General features: G+C 49.6%; 1 protein-coding gene across 1 annotated transcript in view; it reads right to left on the minus strand.

Moving 5' to 3' along the window:
• Positions 1-3474: 3474 nt before the first annotated feature.
• LOC149339209 (serine protease 33-like) overlaps positions 3475-20767 on the minus strand; it is a 44018-nt gene continuing 26725 nt past the window's right edge. Inside the window, exons 6-7 of the mRNA XM_089550423.1 lie at positions 12905-13050; positions 3475-3857 (exon numbers count right to left, since the gene is read on the minus strand). Of these exons, the coding sequence (XP_089406549.1) occupies positions 3684-3857; positions 12905-13050 (320 nt within the window). The 3' untranslated portion in view covers positions 3475-3683. The remainder of the gene's footprint in view (positions 3858-12904; positions 13051-20767) is intronic.

Genomic DNA, 20767 nt, shown 5'->3' on the forward strand with positions numbered 1-20767 from the left:
AAAGTAATATGTTTTAGCTTTGGCGGACAGTATATATTCAGTATGTGTACAGGGGGGTGAGAGCGTCGCAGGGGTAACACGGTGACCATAGTGTACGAGTATGTTATATCTATGTCGAGGTCTACCTCCTGTGCTGTGTATGACTTATGCACAAGAATACAGGTGGATGGGTCCCGCTGAAATGTGTTATATCCAGAAATTTTTGCTGAAGCCCCAGGTTCTTGAAGCGCGACGATGGCGGCATGAAATTCTAATGTTTCTAGGTAAAGGCGTAGGTGTGCTCGTTTCGCGTGGTCGCGAAAACCTCTACAATTCCATTGTATTACGCCCAAAGGTTCCTGTTTTGTTTTATGAGGTGTCCGTTTAGTGCCCTGAGCCATGATGAAGGCTAGAGGCTGGCTGGCTCACCCCACTCACTGCATTGGTGTTCTGCACCGTAGCGAGGAGGTTATCCTCATTCTCTTCCTCAATAGCGTCGCGGCAAATTTTGGATGGGCGGCCTACTTCCTTTACGGGTCCTGCGCGCCTAAATAATTTTGGGATAGTCTGTATCCAGGCTTTAATGTTTTGGGTGACTTGCTGAGTAATGGACAGAGTTAGTTGCTGAGTTATGGTTGTTACCAGCTGCTGCATTTGTGTTTGGATAATTTGTGTAATAATCGCTGGTAGTTGGGCCATGTGATCAGCCACATTTTTCTCAATATCCGTCATGCGGCTTTCCATATTTGCAGTGAGCGGAGCACTTGACGGAGCGACGCTCGAGCACGCAGACGCCGGTTCACCAGCATCCTCCATTGTTTCAGAGACAGGTGGCTCTGCCCTAGCGTTTTGTAATGCGTTGACTTGGGATTGTAGCTGCGCGTTCTGATTTTTGAGAAACGCTAGCTCTTTTCTCAGCTCAAGTTCGAGAGGGGAAGGGGAGGGAGAGGAAATAGAGGCGACACCCGCCCAGTTGCTTACCTTTGATGTTGAGGGTGGGTTGTTGCCAAGGGGGGGGGGGGGGGGGGGAATCCCCGGCTTGGAAAGCTGGCGGCTTGGCCCCGGTCCCGGATTTTGCCTTTTTAGAAGCTGGAGGTGGTTGGTTTCCGCTTCCTTGTTGCCCGGCAGTTTTGTCGGACTTTCCCGTCTTGTTCATAGGCGACTTGCCCGGCTTGCTTGGTTGACCCGCTTGTTGCTGCTGGGCTAGCGGTCTCGATCGTTGCTCTTGCAGAGCCACCACCGCTGCCACGTGCATATAGAGGAGAGTTGAAAGATGAGAAGAAAGAGAAAAAGAAATGATAAGACGCGCGTCGCAGCAACAACCACGTCCGCCAAACCGGACGCTGGCTGAAAAACAGACAAGCGGCCGAAGCCGCGCTCGCTTCACCTCCTCTCCACCAGACCAAAGGAGACGGGAGCCCTTAAATAGCGTCTCGCCAGACTCCCGCCCCTTTTCGTCCAATCAGGAGCGTCTTGGTGGCTGATTGGCCTGGCAGGCTTGGACTCCATTCTTTGGAGCGTCCCGGTAGCTGACCGGCCCGAACACGCAATTCGCTACACGATGACAACGCGCAGGCTCGGAGAGACGCAGGGCTGGACACCATCCAAGGGAGCGTCCCAGTGTTGGAAATCTCGCGTTCACGACTTGAGGCAAAAGTCGTCGCGCAGACAGGTGTTTCTCGGAACCATCCCGGAGAAACGTGGGCGCTGGCTGCTTCCTGTCGACGCCGATCTTAACAATACTCATTTCTGGTTCCCCTAAATACAAGCTTGGTCCATTGCTGCTGTTAGAAAGGCGCGCACTGCGCCTCTGCATTGGTCTCCCTCAATCAGTATCCACCGCAGCTCTGTACCTGGAGGCCTGTATTCCCGACCCTAATTCCCGTTTTCAGCTATTAAATGTCAGGACTTTCCTGCGGCCATTTTAGTCTGCTCCTGGTGTGGCTACACCCATTTTTGTTTCCCATCTGGCTCTCTTTCTTAATCATTGACCAAGGTACCGCCTCCTTCAAGTCATTTTTACTCAAAAACCTTACGGGTGTCCACCGAGATATGCCAGACAGTTAATGCGTAATTTCCTTTCCTCAAATACAATTTTCAGCTCAATGCACCGGTCGTCTGAAGCATCCCTAATCCCATCCTGCGCTTCACTATATTACCACCCTGTGCAACAATCCCTTGCTCTCTACCGTTGACTACCGGCATCTCACGTACCCATGGAAGGTTCGTGCGAGTAAATCCCCGCAGTCTGAGGTAGCGATTGTTCTGATGCGGTGCAGAATCCCCCGCCTAATCTTTACTCATCCAGATGCGGGTTCAGTCCCTCTAGCCTTTGCGCGACTTGTGGAGACGTGGAAACATTGGAGCATTTCCTACTCTATTGCCAGAGGTTTGCACATCAGAGGAGGACGTATCTATAAATTCCAATTACTCGAATAGAATGGGACTCACTTTGTCGGTTCCGCTTCTTCTCTCCTTCGGTGCTAGCGCCAGAGGTTTTGCATTGCATAGTTTTCGAATACCTCCGTAATTACATTTCCGCATTCCGAAATCTCACAGGAATTTTGATTGTATTCAGTTCTCTAATCTTTTCGCCAGTTTATTTTTTTGCAATTCATTTTTTCTTTTCTTTTTTTGGATTTCTTTTTTAATTCGTAGTTCCATCTTTAATTCCTCTGAATTCTGACCCAAAATTAAACCATTAGCTTGGCACAAATTTACCTTCTTTGGGCTCTCCTCTCTGAACCCTGGCCTATTCCCCGTCGTGGGTATGTGCCATGCCACCAAGGCAACAACACAAGCGAACATAAAACAGATGATTTTGGCCTGGGTTGGTACCCATCGCATTAGTGCTTACGCATTAATACTGCGCTTAAAGGCTGAACACATGCTCCGCCATGAAGCACGGAGTGACATCACTGAACAGGTGTTATGTATTTAATTTGGCAGTAGAGCTGGATTTTTTTTTGAGCCGTGGCATAACACCTCTCTGCCACTGAGAAGAACCGGCACAGTGAACTTTAGTAATGTGGACGTTCATGCCTCATCATTTATTTCCGGGTATTCTGTTTCAGGAACACTTAACAATGCGCTGAAGAGCTCCTTCACATTCGGACTAGAAGACACTGTGCGCGAGTCCGAGCTTAGCAACGATACTGCAGCCACTTCAGCTGCTGCCTCACCATGATGGGGCTCGGCCCTTCATCACCTGAGTTTCGGCGCCGAGGTGTACTTTGTTTCGGATTAGACTCGAATTTCCCCCCAATATTGCGCTATGGGGTCAACAGTCTTTCAAGTTTAGGAAGTGCATGCTTCTGCGCGGGAATGTAAAGGTAGATGAAGAAGCGGACAACTAGTCTGCTGGCCCTTGGGCATTAGTGGGCTTCAAAGCACGTTAGCGCTGAAGCTACTGGTCGCTCTGACAGAATCGGGGCAGACGTATACGAAGAATATTTCACACCAAAGCGTAACCCAACTAGCTCGCCTCCTGCAAAAACGCGGCTGCCCCGCAGTGACGATAATTGATTGTGTGGTACATTTGGCCCTTTGATGGGCTCCGCATTTGTATCTCGTTGTCCAAGGAATCGTGTGAGAGCATTAGCAGAAGGAAGGTAAAGGTGAGGCTATCTTATACTAAAGGAACAAGACGGATTCTGGGCGTGTATCCCTCTTTGAGATGTCCCAGCTTGTGCAGCGCCGTATGACTATGAGCCTTGGCGGTTGACTTGTAGCTGGCGTCGGAGCCACGGCACGTATTTGGTGACGTCCGTGTAGATGCCTGGTACGCCGGGCGTGGCACAGCCCACACCGTACGAGATGATGCCCACGGAGTACCAGCGGTCATCGTGCAGCGTCATGAGCGAGCCGCCAGAGTCGCCCTGCAATGAACAGGCATCAGTGCACCGAACGAGAACGACGGTACAGTGTAATTTTTTGTGCTGGGATACGGTAGTCAACTACTAATGTAGAGAATACACAATGAAAATTAACAGAGAAAGTGTGTTTAAAGCGAACTGACCAAGTCAGATTACTGATCCGCGACCCAGCAGCTTACTATATTGTTTTTCGCCACTAGCACTAAATAAAAATCCGGGCCTGATGTTACCAATGTGCATGGCTAGAGTAGTTGGAAAGTTGGAAGTATGTTAAGAACTAAAGTACCAACCAAGAGGGGACGAAGTGGGCGCGAAAGGCGCGAAATTATTTCGACATGCATGCGCCATCGGTGTTGGCAGTGTTCTGGAAGCGCTGCTGTTAGTTCTTCTCAGCCTTACGCAGTAAGGGTTGCGCTCAACATATGTCTAAGGGTTGACACCGCATCGAAAGATGCACAAGAGCTGGCGATTCCAGACAAGGTCTTGTATCCGGAAAGCGAGCTCTGATATCTATACGAAACTAACGGCAAAAAACTTCTAAAATGGGAATTCTTGAATTTATGAAAAAAAAAAGGTTCCCGTCTACTCCGCAAAGCTAGTTACAACCAAAACGTGGAGTATGTATGGTGATCTGTGGTCGAGGCAGCAGAAGCCATTCCACCATATAAGCGGCAAAGAGCACTGCATATCCTACCCGGCCTTGTTTTACGGATTTTTTTATGACGCGGTTTTCCATGTAGACATTAATATGCACCGGCATCCGAGGACTTCAAGTGAGCAGGTGGCCCGCTGGCTGCGAGAACATGAAAAAAAAAAATTGCTTCTTGGGCAGCGAATCTTGCCCTATGCAATAACTGCTGAATTGTAATTGATATGATTGTCGCTTTTACTGAGCGTTGTGACGTTTGCACTCGTTTCGTTCTCAGCCGATGCAGATAAATTGACCTAGCGAGCATGTTTCTCGAGTTATGTTTCCTGCGTTTTACACTTGGGAGAACAGTAGCCGCAGCACGCCTTTTTCTTTTCTATTGGTCTAAAGCATAATGTCTGGTACATCATGTACCGACGATACAGACCGCACAAGTTTAAATAGTTTTAGTTTGGGTTCGCAATCCACTGAGTATGGTGAAAGTCACATTTTCTAAGGTACCTGTGACGGCATGCTGAAGGTATGCTTTTTAAGGCAACGATGCAGAAGGCATGCTATGTGATCAGTAGGGGCTGAAGCTATCCATGGTAAAAAACAAAAAAAAAAAACAAAACAAAACAGGCGCTCTGTTTGCATACTTTTGGTGTTTCACTAAGGTTCCGGTGTTAGGATTCATTGTTCACGGACGGAAGTTGTTCGAATAGCGATAATGGGCGAATTCCCATATATGCCTAATTGTTCATTCTCTACTTTACAATCGTACATTCCCGGGAGGGCTGATGAGAACCAGTTTTCTCTTCCCGAATAACCACTCGCGACCAATCATTAAATGAATTGCCTCCTGCCATCATAGGCAGTTTTTAGGGCAACGTGCCAGGTATACAGGGTGTCCCAGCTAAATGTAATCAAGCTTGTAAAAAAGAGGATGTTCCCTAGCCCCGTGAGACCAACTAAGGGTCGTGAACAGTTATGTGTCCTAGTCTGTGGTAGTTTTTCATCAGCAGAAAGTAATTAGCTAACTTTTTAATTAATGCCTTCAGGAAGAAAGTGTCAATGCAGGAGTCGCAATGCAGCAGTCGACTAACGAACAGCGAGTGCTTCCTGTAGTGTTTTTTTTTTGTTGCACGAAGCCCGTTTGCCTCCTGCCATTTTCTCCCTTCGTTTGTTGTTCCGTTACTCTTTCCTGTTATCTTTGAGCGCCGTAATGCTTTTCAGTTTTTTTTTTTTTTGGGGGGGGGGGGGAAGGGAGAAAATGCCGCCAGGTGGGCCTATATAGCACCAAAAGACAAAGAGAGGTTTGCACACGCGCCCTGAGAACTAAAGTCCCTAGATCAGCTTTGCTAAGTAGCGACAAGTCCCTCCTCTCCTAACGCCCTTTCCCCTGCTGCTCGCGTCGTCCGCCATGTTCTTCCTAACGCGCTCCGGCGGCGCGGTCGTATGCACTGGAACGGCGGACCTTGCAGAGTCGCGGCTTTGTTGTAAGGGGTAGTAAAAATGTAGCAAATGAGCTTGGTATGAGGAGAAGGGGGACATGCCAGTAATGCGCTCCGAATGTGGTCTGTGTTGTGTTTTGCCGCAGACGGTGAGGGCGGGCAAACTGCAGTCATCGGGCGGCGGCCTAGCTCTCAATAGGGACTTTAGTTCGCGAGAGAACACACGCTGCTTTGCTGTAAGGGGCAGTAAAGAATGTGGCAACTGAGTTGTCTACCAAATAGAGGGGAAACGTGCCAGTAATGCGGTCCGAATGTGATTTGCGTTGAGTTTTGTCGGAGACGGCGAGTGCGGCGAAACTGCAGTCGTAGTGCAGCGGCCTAGTTCGCGAGAGAACTCGGACACGCGCGCAGCTTTATATATAGCGTATTATTTTAAATACTACCAACGGTCACTCGCACATAGTAGAATTCATAACTGCGCCTGGACAGTCACGCCCGAGCGGTGCGAACTTTTGTACCTGATAAATAGTGTACAGTATATTGCTCTTCCCTGTCCGTTCTCGCTCACCCCTTGCCGAGTTCTCCCTTTTGCTTTTATTTCCGCCGGCCGCAGCTCGTTCGCGCAAGACATCAGGTAGGAATTGCCGCGGCCGGAAGCATCTTTTCGTTTTTTATTGCAATGAAACCATTACCGCTACAGCACCTCTTATATGCTGCTGTTTCAACACAGCATCCCCATTATGTTGTTTTGAATAGTATGCCACAATGCACGATTACAGAAGTGTCACGCGCGCTCAGTCAAATTCACGTACTATCACGAAATAAAATTTGCCGTCGGCAGGGGAATCTGTTTCACGCTTTTCAGACTCTGATGCAGGGCCTTTCGAAGCGTGCATTGCACACGGATTTGTGCTACATGTGGCTTTAATTTGCATAAATCATAGTTCGAGGTGAACCTACAATAGAACATAACCAGTATTGCCGAAGTTAGAGGTCAAAGAAAAACATATGGCGAAAAAATTCAAGGATTCACAACAAGTTTATTTCACACAAACAAAAAGACGCACATTAAAATTTTGCTGACTTCAGTCAGCTGGTTTCAGTGGAAGCCAGAGTGTATTGCAAGTTTACATATTTGGCTGCTGTTCTTTCGTATGGCTACCTTCCGAAGAACTTGTGGGACTCATTCCTGCCACGGTATTCAATTAATCAAGAAAGGCCTGATGCATTATGTGCCTTGCTTCAGCAGCTGAGAAGCCGCATTAAATGCCAAATAGCTGTTTGTATACCCTTGTTTCACTTAATGTCCTTTCATAAGTTTTTCTGAAAAAGCAAACCTCATTTAGGGGCTTCAGTTTGGCCAACCTGGCTCAAACTCTGACTGCAGTGCAGAAGCAGCACATGTAATTGTTAGGCAATGTTCATGATTTCTGTCGCACAATGTCGTTTTTTGCAAGCGGCACTGAAAACAACGCCAGCCCTTTTCCTGACTGGGTTGAGCACCCGAAGGCGCAACAACCCGGCATTTCGGCTGCTGCTCGGGCACAAAAAAGCGCCCGAAAAACTCAAGTTGCTTCCAGCACACAGCGACAAATAAAAAAAAAAAGTCACCTCCGCTGAATGTCCGTCGCCAGCACAACTATACGAGTAGCGTGCAAGCGCCGTCGAACTATGCAGCCGGACGGCTTAGGAAGAACATGGCGGAACGGAACCAGTTCCCAACCGGAAGTGGGCGCTGTCCAATAGAGTGCGTCGGCGGCGCCGCAAACGTTTTCGGTACTTAGCTTTTTTTTTTAGAAAAGCTCATACAGGGACTTTACTGAGAACTTTTCTGGTAACGCTGCCGGTGAACGGTGTCTCGGTCCTTTGCTACGTGACAATATAACGTAAGATTTCATTAAAACAATCAATATATCCGCAGACCACCCCACAACAGTCTTGCATTTCTCTTTTATTAACGTTTTTGCTTTCGTCAAAAGCTTTCCCCAATGTTTTTCTATGGCAGTCTTAACTGTTCATTGGGTTTGATGGAAACAATTTAAAAGAAAGATAGTGGTACATTTGAAAAAATGGACCATTACGGTTAATATTTCCGCAACAGTATCTTAAAATTTTTCACTTTGTGAAATCTTTGTGCCGATGGGCGCAGAAAAGTCGGAGTACGTTCACAGAGTAGACTTTGAGGTCAGAGTACGTAGCCTCTACGGTAGTGATTTTTGGGCATTGAATGTAATGATACCAAAATGCGTATACAAGTTGATTTTATCCTATTTTTTTATTTGTTCAATGGTTTTATGATATCGACCAGAAAAACAGCACATCACTAAAATGCGCTGTTTTCCGCCATTTTGTCCGGATGCTCAATGCGCTAGGAATTTGTGTCGACAGGATACACTATTACGTTAAAACATATTTAACCCATTAGGGACCAAGAAAAATCTAACAGAGGGATTTTCTTCATTTTTAGCACATAATACTCTCATATAAAGAAAACAAGATTGCTGAAATTTCGTCACGATTGCTTTATTCCTTCCAGAGGTTACACAGGTGTACTTTTTATAGTACACTGGGTCTTCCCCATAGCACATGTGGCTACTTCACTGCATTCGTATTGGTGGCGTGAATTTTGTTATTATGTCTGCGATTTTTACGCAGGGTGATATAACACTTCTTGCAGGCCCTCATGAATATTTTCTGGCTATACGGGCACCGCAGTTATCCTACTTTGCATGGAAAGCTTTCTCCTTTACAAAGAAGCTTCAGATACGATCGAGCCAGAGTGTCTGCGAACCGCTGGTTACTGCATGTGAAGGTGTAGATAATAATGAGTAACGTTCTTACCAAAGCAAAATAGTCACCAGGCTCGTCTCTAGCAATTTGGCAGATTGTTCAGGCTTTCACAATTGCAAAGTTGAGCTTTGGTGTCAACAACTACTATAACTTTTTGTCCCTGATGCTGATATACTGGCAGTAGATGGCTTGATGCGAAAGGTCAACACCTGCCATACCACTGCTGTAAAAGGAAAGGGGTTCTTGGCTTAAAAAAAAATCTGTTTTTCTTGTGCAACCACCACTCTACAAAACACGTAGGCTCACTGCTGTTATATTTGCAAGCCATAGTTACTATACTGTTGATCGTAGACTTCAATAAAGGGATGTAACCTATACTACTGAAGCAAGAAGCGATGTCTCATGGCTGCTTCTATTCCATCGCTTTCTTTGGCCCGAGTGGACACTTCCTAAACCCGTTTTGGCGAACGGTTCTTCTAGCCCTAAATTCCTCCCAGTAGAGCGTTACAAGAATGTCTTGAGGTAAAAAAATTACAAAAAAAAGATGAAATGGTCACTAAGCGTTGAAATCTCCTCAGGTGACGACAGAACAACACGCGCTTCCAAAAGTTTCTTTTCTGAACTCAAGTACTTTCCGCAGACGGTGTGAATGGCATAACAGTAACTGTCTGCTCTGCAGAACCTTCAGTTCTTATAACCAAACTTTATTGCAACCAATTAAAATCATACCATCATCATACTCAAGACCGCTAGCGGCAAGTACAGCAGCCTCCGAGGCCTTGCTGAGCAGACAAAGTGATTTTTTCCGAAAAATTGGCAGGAACCATAAGATCTATGAACTGGAATAAATAGGCGCCGTTCTGCACACAGGAAGACCCAGTGTACTATAGAAAGTACAGCAGTATATAATTCATCACAGAGCAAAAAACGCCAAAGGTGCGGGACATTTAAAGCATCCGTTGTTTACTTTCGTCTTTCGTGCTGCTCTATACTTGAAACTAGCGTAATATGTACATAAATACAGCCGTGAGAAAATTATAAGCAAGCAACTACCGGTGCAGTTCATGGGAAACAAACATCTTGAAGTTTCACCGCGGAAAGCTGAGATACTGAGCCGAGGAAGTGCGACAAATTAGTTAAGGGTGGTTGGCCAATCCCCAGTTGACAAAAGCATGCCCTACTTGAAAAGAAAATTGCAGTCTTTGGTGGTGAAATTATAAAAAAATTAACTGTACTTTTAAAAGTACGCTGGGCGCTAATGGGTTAATGCGGTCGCGGTCGAAATTTAAGTTATGGGTCCTGCTGGTGTAAACGAGCATAATCCTGAAGATTACACTTACAGATTGCCATTATCTAAAACTTTAGATTTTAACCAGCTGCCATTTCAGTATCTAGAAGCGGAACCTGCGTTACCAATTCGCATCGCGTAGCGTGAAGTGCAGTCAAGAGGCTGAAGCACACTCCGTGCAAGTGCACTTTGAGCGCTTACGGGGAGTATAAGATTGCTGCTTAGTAGCCTCTGATTTGCTGACGACAGAAAACGTGGAAGTAATTCATAGGACGAATAACAACTTATGACGGAGGCTGTGAACGAACAAAATAAGACATATTTCAGTACGTTATCGATGATTCATAATTAAATTTAGCAGAGACCTGTAAGTGCGCGTCCAGTGTGTCTGGATACTGCAGCAAGTTGTAAACTTAAATACTCAAAGCACAACGCTAATTCGCGGTCACAATACAGAGCCCGCTTCGGCGACCAAACTACTACCACAGCTTACCCGGCGAAAATAATAAGTACTTTATAAGCTGCTAGGAATTATCACTCGTGGGCTGGCGCATAAACATTTGAGAAATCTAAAAACACTGAAGCCTGCTTCGTGTTTTTTGGCCGCATCTATACATATGGAAAAGAACCTGCAGTCATTTAAACCGAGGAAAGCTTAGGGGAATGTATGTAAGTTTTTCTTTGTGGTATTTTAGTGCGAAAATACTAACCCATTGGTTCTGACCCCACAAAAAGCGTCTAACCAGTGCGTGCCTGTCTCTACGTCCGTCCGATAGCAACCTAGGTCGCACAGGTTCCATCAATGGCAGCACCTGCCATCTCAGGGCAGTGGTGCACCGCTTTACCTATGCAACACTGCGCCAGGAGTCGTATGAGGGCTCCGGTACGAGGTCTGCGGGCGGTATTCACCTATGGGACAGAAACGTGGAGGCTAACGAAAAGAGTTCAACTCAAGTTAAATGGGCTCTGCAAGGGGCTCTGGATAAAGCTGCTGCATGCCTCGGGTCTTAAAAGACGCCGCCTCACAAATATCCTCCAGCAAGTACTTTTTTAATGCGTCTTGTGGAAGCTCAGTTATCTGCAGTGAAAATTTGAATTCCCGCGTGTTCGCGCCTTCCCCTCTGCTTTCGTAACTTCTTGAACGCTGAAATGTCGGCGTTCCTCCGCTGGCTGCCGACGGGCGCGCGAATTCCTCAGGAGGGCGTGTTGGCACGGGGAACAATCATAGCAGTCCACTGCTGACGTAAGGAGTGCTGCATGACGCGTTGCGCGCGGATTCAAGCAAAAGGCCAGCACCGCTGGTCGCCGCGAGGCGGGTAAGCAGGAGCTTGTAAATTATCGGCTTGCTTTCGAGGTCTTCCACGGGTCAGCAACGCTCGGTGGCCCCTGCTCTACATAATACAAGCATTTTATAGCCAACCTCAAATACCTTTTTCAGTTACCCTTTAAGGACAGAGCAGCGAGCTATGGAAAGAAAAACTTTAAGAGACAGGCAGACGGCAGAGGGGGTCAGGAATGAAACACGGGTTAGTGACATCCACCCGGGCTAGGTTGCACATATTAAGGCGAAAGCCTTTAATGCCTCAACGTTGTCGACAGAAGGTTGCCAGCAGAGGTTGCACGCTTTTCTAGTCAGGCCAGAAAAAAAATCTTCGTGTATGATGATGGGCTTCGAGCCACCATCCTTCCGTTCCTAACCACCGAACCACCATCCTTCCGTTCCGAGCGTCCTAATGGATACGCTACTTCCTGCCACCGCATACATAGCTCTCCTTGTATAGGACGCTGGAAAGTGTTTGCAGAAAGGCGTTGAATCAGACCGATGCCTCCCAAACGCCCTCCAGTGTCTGCAGCATTTAAGACTCACAAACAATTGTGTACTTAATTAACATCTTAACCACACATGAGTGACACACGCAGTGTTAGCAACACCACGCTAAAGGCTTTCGCATCATCGCACTTTAGGGTCAACAAAATGTCCACCTGAATTTTTTTGACCAGGTGGGCCGGATGCTTCCTGCCACGAGACCAGCTAGGCTAATTCAGACAAGCAAACGCAAAAATGATAATTGTAGGGAGTAGCCTCTATAAGAGTAAGCGCACTAATAGAGAAGAAAACTTTGAGAGACACTTTACGTCCTGAGAATGCGATAGCTTTGAAACCTTTTGTGCAGCTTACTGTGTGTCATGTAGTTTTCTTCGTGATTTTCTGTCGCGTCTAGCAACACCTCGCTCGCTCGCGCTGCGCGCCGTCATGAGGCCACTTGACCGCATGGTATAATGAAGTCGCAAACTGGTGACCCATCCAATCCAATTTATCCGTTGGCGCTTTTACTGCTCCCGCTTTATAATACAATCGTGACAAAAAAAAAACAAAAAAACTTGAGGGAGCTCCGCGTTATGTATCTGTTTAGCTTTAGTGGGTCACCTCCGTATCCGTGGGTCCTCTTTGCGTATCACATCGCCGACATGGATACCGTTCTTTCTTTCACTTTCAGATACCTACCCTTAAGAGCACAATAAGATAGCATGAGAAGTTCCTCCTGCGCCCGCAGTCACCTTATGCCTACATGTCCATGTATGCGGAATGTACGTGTCCTTGTCGACTTTACATTCATATATCGCATTCACACCATTGCTGGCGCACGTAGCTGTTTCGAACAAATCCATCGGTGGAACCTGTGATACCTATATTGCCCTTCCCGAGAAGCCTCTCGTGACCAATCATTCACTAAACTTCCACCTGCCAGGGTGCACAGGTTGTGATGACGTTACAAAGCCACGTGATATAGGCGGCAGGTGCGCCACCGACTCTGTGGCTGTTGCTGAACGGGACCCTTAACGCTACAGCGTTCACATGTGGTATGTATACATGAGTTATTGTTGGTACCTGACAGGCGTCGTAACCATGGCGATAGGCGCAAAACGTTGTCGATGGATTGTAGTAGTATCCTTGCATCTTGGCGACACAGAAGTCCCTTGACATGATCGTTTGTGTCACGAACAGCAGGTATGGATTCTGGTGCTGTCTTCGACCTGGAGAAACATATCGAAAATTAATGTTATTAAACGCATTAAACGCATTCTCCTCATGTCCTAGTTTCTGCCACTCGATAGCAGCGCCTTTGTAGTCTGTATCTGATACTGTTGCTGTATGCGCAATGAATCACGAACGCATAACATCAGGGACGGTGTTGCCATAGATAGAATCACTGTCCTTGTAACATGGAGAGGATTGAGCATACACCAGTGAATAGAGGGAATATAAAAACGGCAAAGAGGAATTTAAACATCGACGAAAATTAAATGTACGAAGGTAGAAACAAGGAGGGCAATGCCAGCAGAAATATCGATAAGGCAGTTAAGTGGCCCGAAGAAGCCGAGAGAGAATTAATTGTTCAGTAGGCGAAATAATCATGACACCAACGAAAGAGTGTACAGATATAGCCTGTACAGGAAGCCTTGCACGCAATGCACAAAAAAAAAACGAGTCTATGAAGATCAAGTAATTGCCGATCTTTCAAAAGACGGTCAGGACACCGCTAGAAAAATTTGCCGCTGTGTTTACACAGTTCCTCACGACCTCGAAAATATCGCTAAAATCACCTTAGTCCCTAAGATAGGGAACGCTAAGGACGCTAAGAACTAAATACCGATTAGAGTTCTCTCACTTGCTTGCAATTGGCCAGGGAATTCGATTAACCTCAACGACTTCAACTAACCAAAGTTTCGGACAGGCGAACACTACTCGACAGTAGACCAAGGGAAGAGACGGTCACACTCCCTTCTCCTGGTGCGAAATGTTACAGAGGAAAGCCAGGCTGTCGCCAATTTTTTGCTGGGGAAAAAGTCTAAGAAATTCGGGGTGCAAACTGGACAGCCTTCACCCCTCACCGTAAACCGCCCCTCTAAGAGTGACCGAAAATCCGCCCCTGCAGTGAACCCTTTCCTAGTAACAAAAAAGGAATAGAGAAATGCACGGAATATAACCACCCTCTATTACAGCGTTCCCAGATTACGAGGAAAGCATTGCACTGAGCTTGTCTCATCAACTGTGCAGGCATTACAAAACCAGCGTGTAGAATAAGCCTATTTACCTGTACCCGAGAATAGCGGTTGCACAGCGGCTATTGTCTTCCAACGGAAATGGTGCAAAATGCCAATCAGTAAGGGTCTCAGGCGAACAGACACGATCTCTCTGGCACTGTTCACCTCATGTTTAAAGGGGTATTCATAGAACTTAACTGGGAGGAGCTGGGGATAAATTTTTATAAAAGATACTTTTGTAGTATCTGATACGCTGATGACATTGCCTCGCTGAGTAACTCAAGAGACGAACTGCAAAGCATTACCGAGGATGCAAACAGGCAAAGCAGAAGGGTTGGTTGGTTGGTAATAACTTTATTTGTAGTCCTGCAGAGCTTTCGCCTACGGAGCCTTAGGTCTCCCACGTGGGGACGTCGAGGCATTGCCATGCATAACAAAGACTCGCGGCTATATATACGGCCAGCAAGCTGCCCACCGCGGAAGTTCAGTTAATAGCGAGATGTTTTGGAGTACTGAAAGCTGGGCAAAGTTGTTATTAATTGCCTTACTGAAAAACAGCACGAAAGAGGACGCACGAGAAGTGGCGAGGCAAAGACAATTGTTAGTCAGCGCTGTGTTCGTCTCGCCTCTTTCGTCGTCTTTCGCGCCAGATCTCAATATTGCGTGATGTTGTTCGGGAAGAGAAACATGAATTTCAACCGAACCCAAGCAACTCAAGTCCACGGGTAGGAGTACCTGCCATAGTAGCGCAGCGGCGCATCGCTTAACCGCTGCAATATGAGTGGTATGACTCCCAGGCATCTATGAATGGAAACTAAACAATGACCAATTTCGCATATATGAGCCTTAACTTCTTATCGCTACCCGAACAACTCCCTTTCCTGAACATCGGATTCGGACTGTTCGCGCGCCTAATTCGCACTTGGCCAAACTACGCAAATTGACCATTATTTTTTGATGCTCTTTACCGGGGCTTTGTCTTTGTAACTAGGCATAAGGTCCCTGAACTTACAACTTGCTTTTATTATTAGCACCATATGGACACTAATTAGATGTCACTATGTGTGGCGCACTGTGCGAAAGTTTGGATCCAGAGTCCGTGGCAGAAGCAGCGGTACTGCTATCAGCGTTCGACGGTACAGGCATAGGGTGCTGTTTAAGGAGGAATCTGGTCCTTCGCCTAGGGCTTCGATCCACCGTTTATGCAGCTGCGGCCTCTGCGTATTGAGAGAAGCGTTGCGCGACCATTAGAGACACACTGCCTCTTTTATGCGGCGTTGAGCCGGCTTTCCATTGGGCGTCTGCGTAAACATTGATGTTCTTCAGAAAGTATCATTCGCCGTTCCTTAATAATCAGCATGAAGCGGCGCATCGCCGCGTCAACTGCGATCTGGTCAGAGATGCTTGGTTCTTAATATTGTTACGACCAGAGAGGCCGTGGAGATAGGCGTCGGGAAGAAGCCAAGACTGGGAGCCTTCTTTTAATTACAGCGCCAGGTTCCAGGACACCGAACAGAACAAGCGCGCCTCGAGAGCCCACCGCCGCTTCGTCGTCGTCTTCGACTCAGCGCGGAGGCCGCGCGGCGCGTTAGGCGCGTGGCATTATTCCCCCCCGCGAAAGCAAACATCGTCTCGATGTGGAATGGGATATGTACAGAGAGAGGAGGAGGAGCAAAAAAAAGAAGAAAAAATAGGGGTGAGGTGAACTATACAATGCGCGCTAGATGAAGGCGGGGAGAGTCAAGTTCACACGTGGGGCAAGGGAAGAAAGGTACAAAACGAAGCGTGAACACAGCGCTCAGTCACGCGCAAAGTACGGCTTTAACCGCCCTACATGCACGATTTCCGGCCGGTGGCGCTGAGGGCCGGCGATCACAGTTCCATGGGGGACAACTTCATAGTTGACGCTGTTCAGGCGGCGCAGGACTCTGTACGGGCCAAAATACCTATTTAAAAGCTTTTCGCACAATCCCTTGCGGCGCACGGGTGTCCACACTCACACGTGATCGCCCGGCTCGTAGTGCACGTCCCTGTGCCGAAGGTTATAGTGTCGGGCATCGGCGGATTGCTGGTCCTTGATGTGCAAGCGGGCCAGCTGACGGGCCTGCTCTGCTTGTTCCACGAAGTGGCCTGCTTCAGGGGGGAGCTCTGCGTCGCCGTACGGCAGCATGACGTCTAGCATCATGCGTACCTCTCTGCCATACACGAGACGGAACGGGGTGAACTGGGTGGTTTCCTGCGTCGCAGTATTATATGCGAAGGTGACGTAAGGCAAGACCTCATCCCAGGTTTTGTGTTCAACGTCGACGTACATCGAGATCATGTCCGCCAATGTTTTGTTGAGCCGTTCCGTTAGACCATTGGTTTGGGGATGATACGCTGTTGTTGGTCGATGAGCAGTATGGCTAAGCGCTAAGATGTCACGTAGGAGTCGGGCTGTAAACGCCTTGCCTCGGTCAGTAATGATGGCCGATGGGGCGCCGTGTCTAAGCACGATGTCGTGCATAAAGAAGTGGGCAACTTCGGCGGCAGTACCTCGCGCCAGGGCCTTCGTTTCAGCGTAGCGGGTCAAGTAGTCTGTGGCGACTACGATCCACTTGTGGCCGGTCGACGAGAGAGGAAATGGCCCCAGAAGGTCCATGCCAACTTCGTCGAATGGTACTTGTGGCGGCTCGATGCACTGAAGCAGTCCAGGAGGCCTGAGCGCGGGTTTTTTCCGCCGTTAGCATTGCCGGCATGTCCGGACATAATGCTTCACACTTGAAGTAAGGTTGGGCCAGTAATAGTTCTGCCGGATTCGGGACAAGGTGCGGGTAACTCCAAGGTGGCCGGAAGTTGGTTCATCATGGCAGGCAAGGAGGACATCATCCCGTAGATCAGACGGTATGACGAGCAGGTAAGTTGTCGGACTTGAGGCAGAGTTCTTTTTATAAAGCACTCCTCTCCGCAGGCAGAACGACGAAAATCCACGAGCGAGGTATCGTGGTATTTCAGGGCACCCACCTTCGAGATGATCGATGAGCAGACGCAGCTCGGCGTCGGCACGCTGTCTGGAAACGAGCTCAGACGTGCTGACCGCTCCAAGGAAGCTATCATCGTCGGTGGTGTCTTGTGGGGGAGGTTCGACGGGAGCGCGGGACAAGCTGTCAGCGCCGGAGTGTTTCCGGCCTGACTTGTAGGTGACGGTGAAATCGAATTCCTGCAGGCGTAATGCCCAACGTGCTAGGCGGCCGCAAGGGTCCTTTAAATTTTTCAGCCAGCACAGCGAGTGGTGGTCGGTGACGATACAAAACGGTCTGCCGTACAGGTATGGGCGGAACTTAGCGGCGGCCCAGACTACCGCTAAACATTCTTTTTCTGTGGTAGAGTAGTTCAACTCAGCGCGCGACAGTGCGCGGCTGGCGTAGGCAATTACTTTGTCGACACCGCTTTGCCGCTGAACTAGAACGGCGCCAAGGCCGACGTTGCTCGCATCCGTGTGCACCTCTGTGTCGGCATCTTCGTCGAAATGTGCCAAGATGGGCGGTGATTGGAGTCGGCGTCGTAACTCGTCGAAGGCAGCCTGTTGTTCGTTGCCCCAGGAAAATGACGTGTCATCACGGGTTAGGAGCGTCAGAGGGCTGGCGAGCTGGGCGAAATTTCTAATGAAGCGGCGATAATAGGAGCACAGGCCCAGAAAGCGTCGGACTGCTTTTTTGTGGACGGGGACCGGAAAAACAGCAACGGCAGCAAGCTTCTCTGGGTCAGCTCGGATTCCGTCAGCACTAATGACGTGCCCGAGGAACTTCAATTCGGTGAACCCAAAGTGGCATTTTTCTGGTTTGAGGGAGAGGTTGGCGGATCGAACGGCTTCGAGGACAGTCCTGAGACGGTGCAGATTTTCCGTGAACGTTGCGGAAAAAATGATGACATCATCGAGATAAACAAGGCAGGTCTGCCACTTCAAACCTGTTAGAACGGTGTCCATCATTCTTTGGAACGTGGCAGGAGCACAGCAGAGCCCGAATGGGAGGACGCGAAATTCATACAGCCCGTCCGGTGTGATGAAGGCGGTTTTCTCACGGTCCCTCTCATCAACTTCTATCTGCCAATAACCACTTCTGAGGTCAACCGAAGAGAAGTACTTGGCTTGACGAAGTCGGTCGAGGGAGTCGTCGATACGCGGGAGCGGATACACGTCTTTCTTGGTCACACTGTTCAGCTTCCTGTAGTCGACACAGAATCGTAGTGTCCCGTCCTTCTTTTTCACGAGCACGACAGGAGACGACCACGGACTGCTTGACGGTTGGATGACGCCGTCTGTGAGCATCTCTTCGACCTGTGTTTGGATAGCATCTCGCTCACGAGGGGACACACGATAGGGCTGCTGATGGATGGGTCGTGCTCCTTCATGCGTGATAATGCGGTGTTTAACTATCGACGTTTGTCGCACTTTAGACGACGACGTGAAACACGCACCAAACTCCCGCAAGAGGTCCTGGAGTTGCCTCTTTTCAGCGGGTGGAAGGCCTGGATTGATGTCGACGTTGGTGACCGCTTCGGTGTCAGATCCAGGTGTGCCCTCCTCGCAAGCAAAGCATTGGGCCACTTCCTGAACATAGTCGACGTAAGCGATGGCTGTGCCACGAAACAGATGTCGATGCTCATTGCAGAAGTTGGTGACAAGGACCTCTGTACAACCGTCATGAAGGGAGCCAAGGCCCCGTGCCACCGCAACTCCCTTAGTGAGTACGAGGGAGACATTAGGCTCGACAACCCGCAGTCCCCTATGTGGCTCGTCACAGGTAACTCTTGCGAGAATGCTGGCACGTGGTGGCACCGTAACGGTATCGTCGGCAACTCGCAGGGCGGATCGAGAACCCTGGTGCGCAGGTTCTTCTGTGGCCATTGCGGTAGAAAATGCCACCAAGCGATTCGGGAGGTCTATGATAGCACCGTGCTCGCGAAGAAAGTCGATGCCAAGGATGACATCGCGAGAACATTCGCGCAGAACGAGAAAAGTGGCAACGAATGTGCAGCCTTGGACCGTAACGCGGGCCGCACACGTACCGAGTGGTGCGACAAGATGTCCGCCGGCCGTACGTATGTCGGGGCCGTCCCAGGGTGTCGTTACATTTTTCAGGGCTGTCGCAAGCCGTCCGCTAAGGATAGAGTAATCTGAGCCCGTATCGACCAACGCGCTAACCTCCTTTGTGTCGACGAGAACAGGGATATCCAAAGAGACCCTTCCTTCAGCGCGGCCCGTCGATGGCTGTTGTGGATGACTCAGTCGGTGCGGCGGCGGAAACTGGTCGGCGACTGGGGTTGCGTCGTCGTGGCGATTCAAGCGGCGGGTTGAGGGAAACTCTTCGGCGATGCGGCGTTCGGCGTCGGGGCGATTGGGTCGGTGCGGCGGCGGAAGCGGGTCGGCGATTGGGGTTAGGGCATCGCGGCGAGTCGAAAGGCGCGTCGGGGAAAACTGCGCAGCGTTGCGGCATCTGACGTCGGGGCTATTCGGTTACTGCGGCGGTGGAAGCTTTGCGGCGGATCGGCGTTCGGCGGCCTCGCCTCCAAAGGCCGCCGGAGCTAGTTTTCCCGACGAGGGCTCGAGGAACCGCGTTGCCCTGAGGCGAAACGGAGCCCAGAGGGGGAAGACCGGAGTGGAGAAGGCGATCGCGACTCGCGGCGCGGAGACGGCGAACTACGCTGGCGGGTGACATACTCGGCGGTGTCTTGAGGGCGCTCTCCAGGCCGTGGACGGGGGCTGTCGATAGAAAATCCGCGTAGTCCCATTTCGCGATAGGGGCACCGCCAGTAGAGATGGCCGGCCTCACCACAGTGATAGCAGAGCGGTCGTTGATCCGGGGTGCGCCAGAGGTCAGTCTTCCGCGGTGCCTGGCGCCGATCCGCCCAGTAAGGAGCAGGCTGAGAAGAGTGCACCGCGACCAATGGTGCGATGTAAGGCAAAGGCCCAGGAGATGGGGCCGCGCGGCGCACGACGTCCGCGTACGTGACTGGCTGGACCGGAATCGGGTACGGCGCGGGATCGTATGGAGTCGGTTGCGGCGCCGGCACAACTGCAGCGTCTGGTGTTCTGAGGGCCTGCCGGACTTCCTCGCGGATGACGCTGGTGACGGAATCGACGCGAGGGGCAAAGGTTCCTTGAAGGTGCTGCAGCTCCTCGCGGACCACTGAACGGATGAGTTCGCGAAGGGAGTCCGGATTCGTCCTGGGATCATGGTCGAATCGATCCAACGTTGACAGTGTCGACGACGGACGCAGTTGCCGGGCGTACTGTTGGGATCTCTGCTGCAGCAATTTCTCCATGTGGACGGCCTCGGCCAGAAACTCCGCGACGGTGTTGGGCGGGTTCCGCACGAGGCCGGAAAAGAGCTGGTCTTTCACGCCGCGCATGAGGTGCCTCAGCTTTTTTTCTTCAGGCATTGCCGGATCGGCGCGATGACAAAGACGCGTCACATCCTCGACGTACATGACAACACCCTCACTGGGGAGCTGAATTCTAGAGGACAGGGTGCGCTCCGCGCTCTCCCGGCGGTCGCTGTTGGCGTACGTACTCAGGAGCTGACGTCGAAAGTCCTGCCACGTCGAGAAAGTAGCCTCGCGGTTTTCGAACCACGTGCGTGCAGAGTCCTCAAGGCTAAAGTACACGTTACGCAGCTTTGTAGCGGCGTCCCAGCAGTTGAAGGTCGCAACCCGTTCGTAGTGC

Source organism: Amblyomma mixtum, chromosome 6, assembly GCF_055824585.1.
Source record: "Amblyomma mixtum isolate Tamu chromosome 6, ASM5582458v1, whole genome shotgun sequence".
NCBI lineage: Eukaryota > Metazoa > Arthropoda > Arachnida > Ixodida > Ixodidae > Amblyomma > Amblyomma mixtum.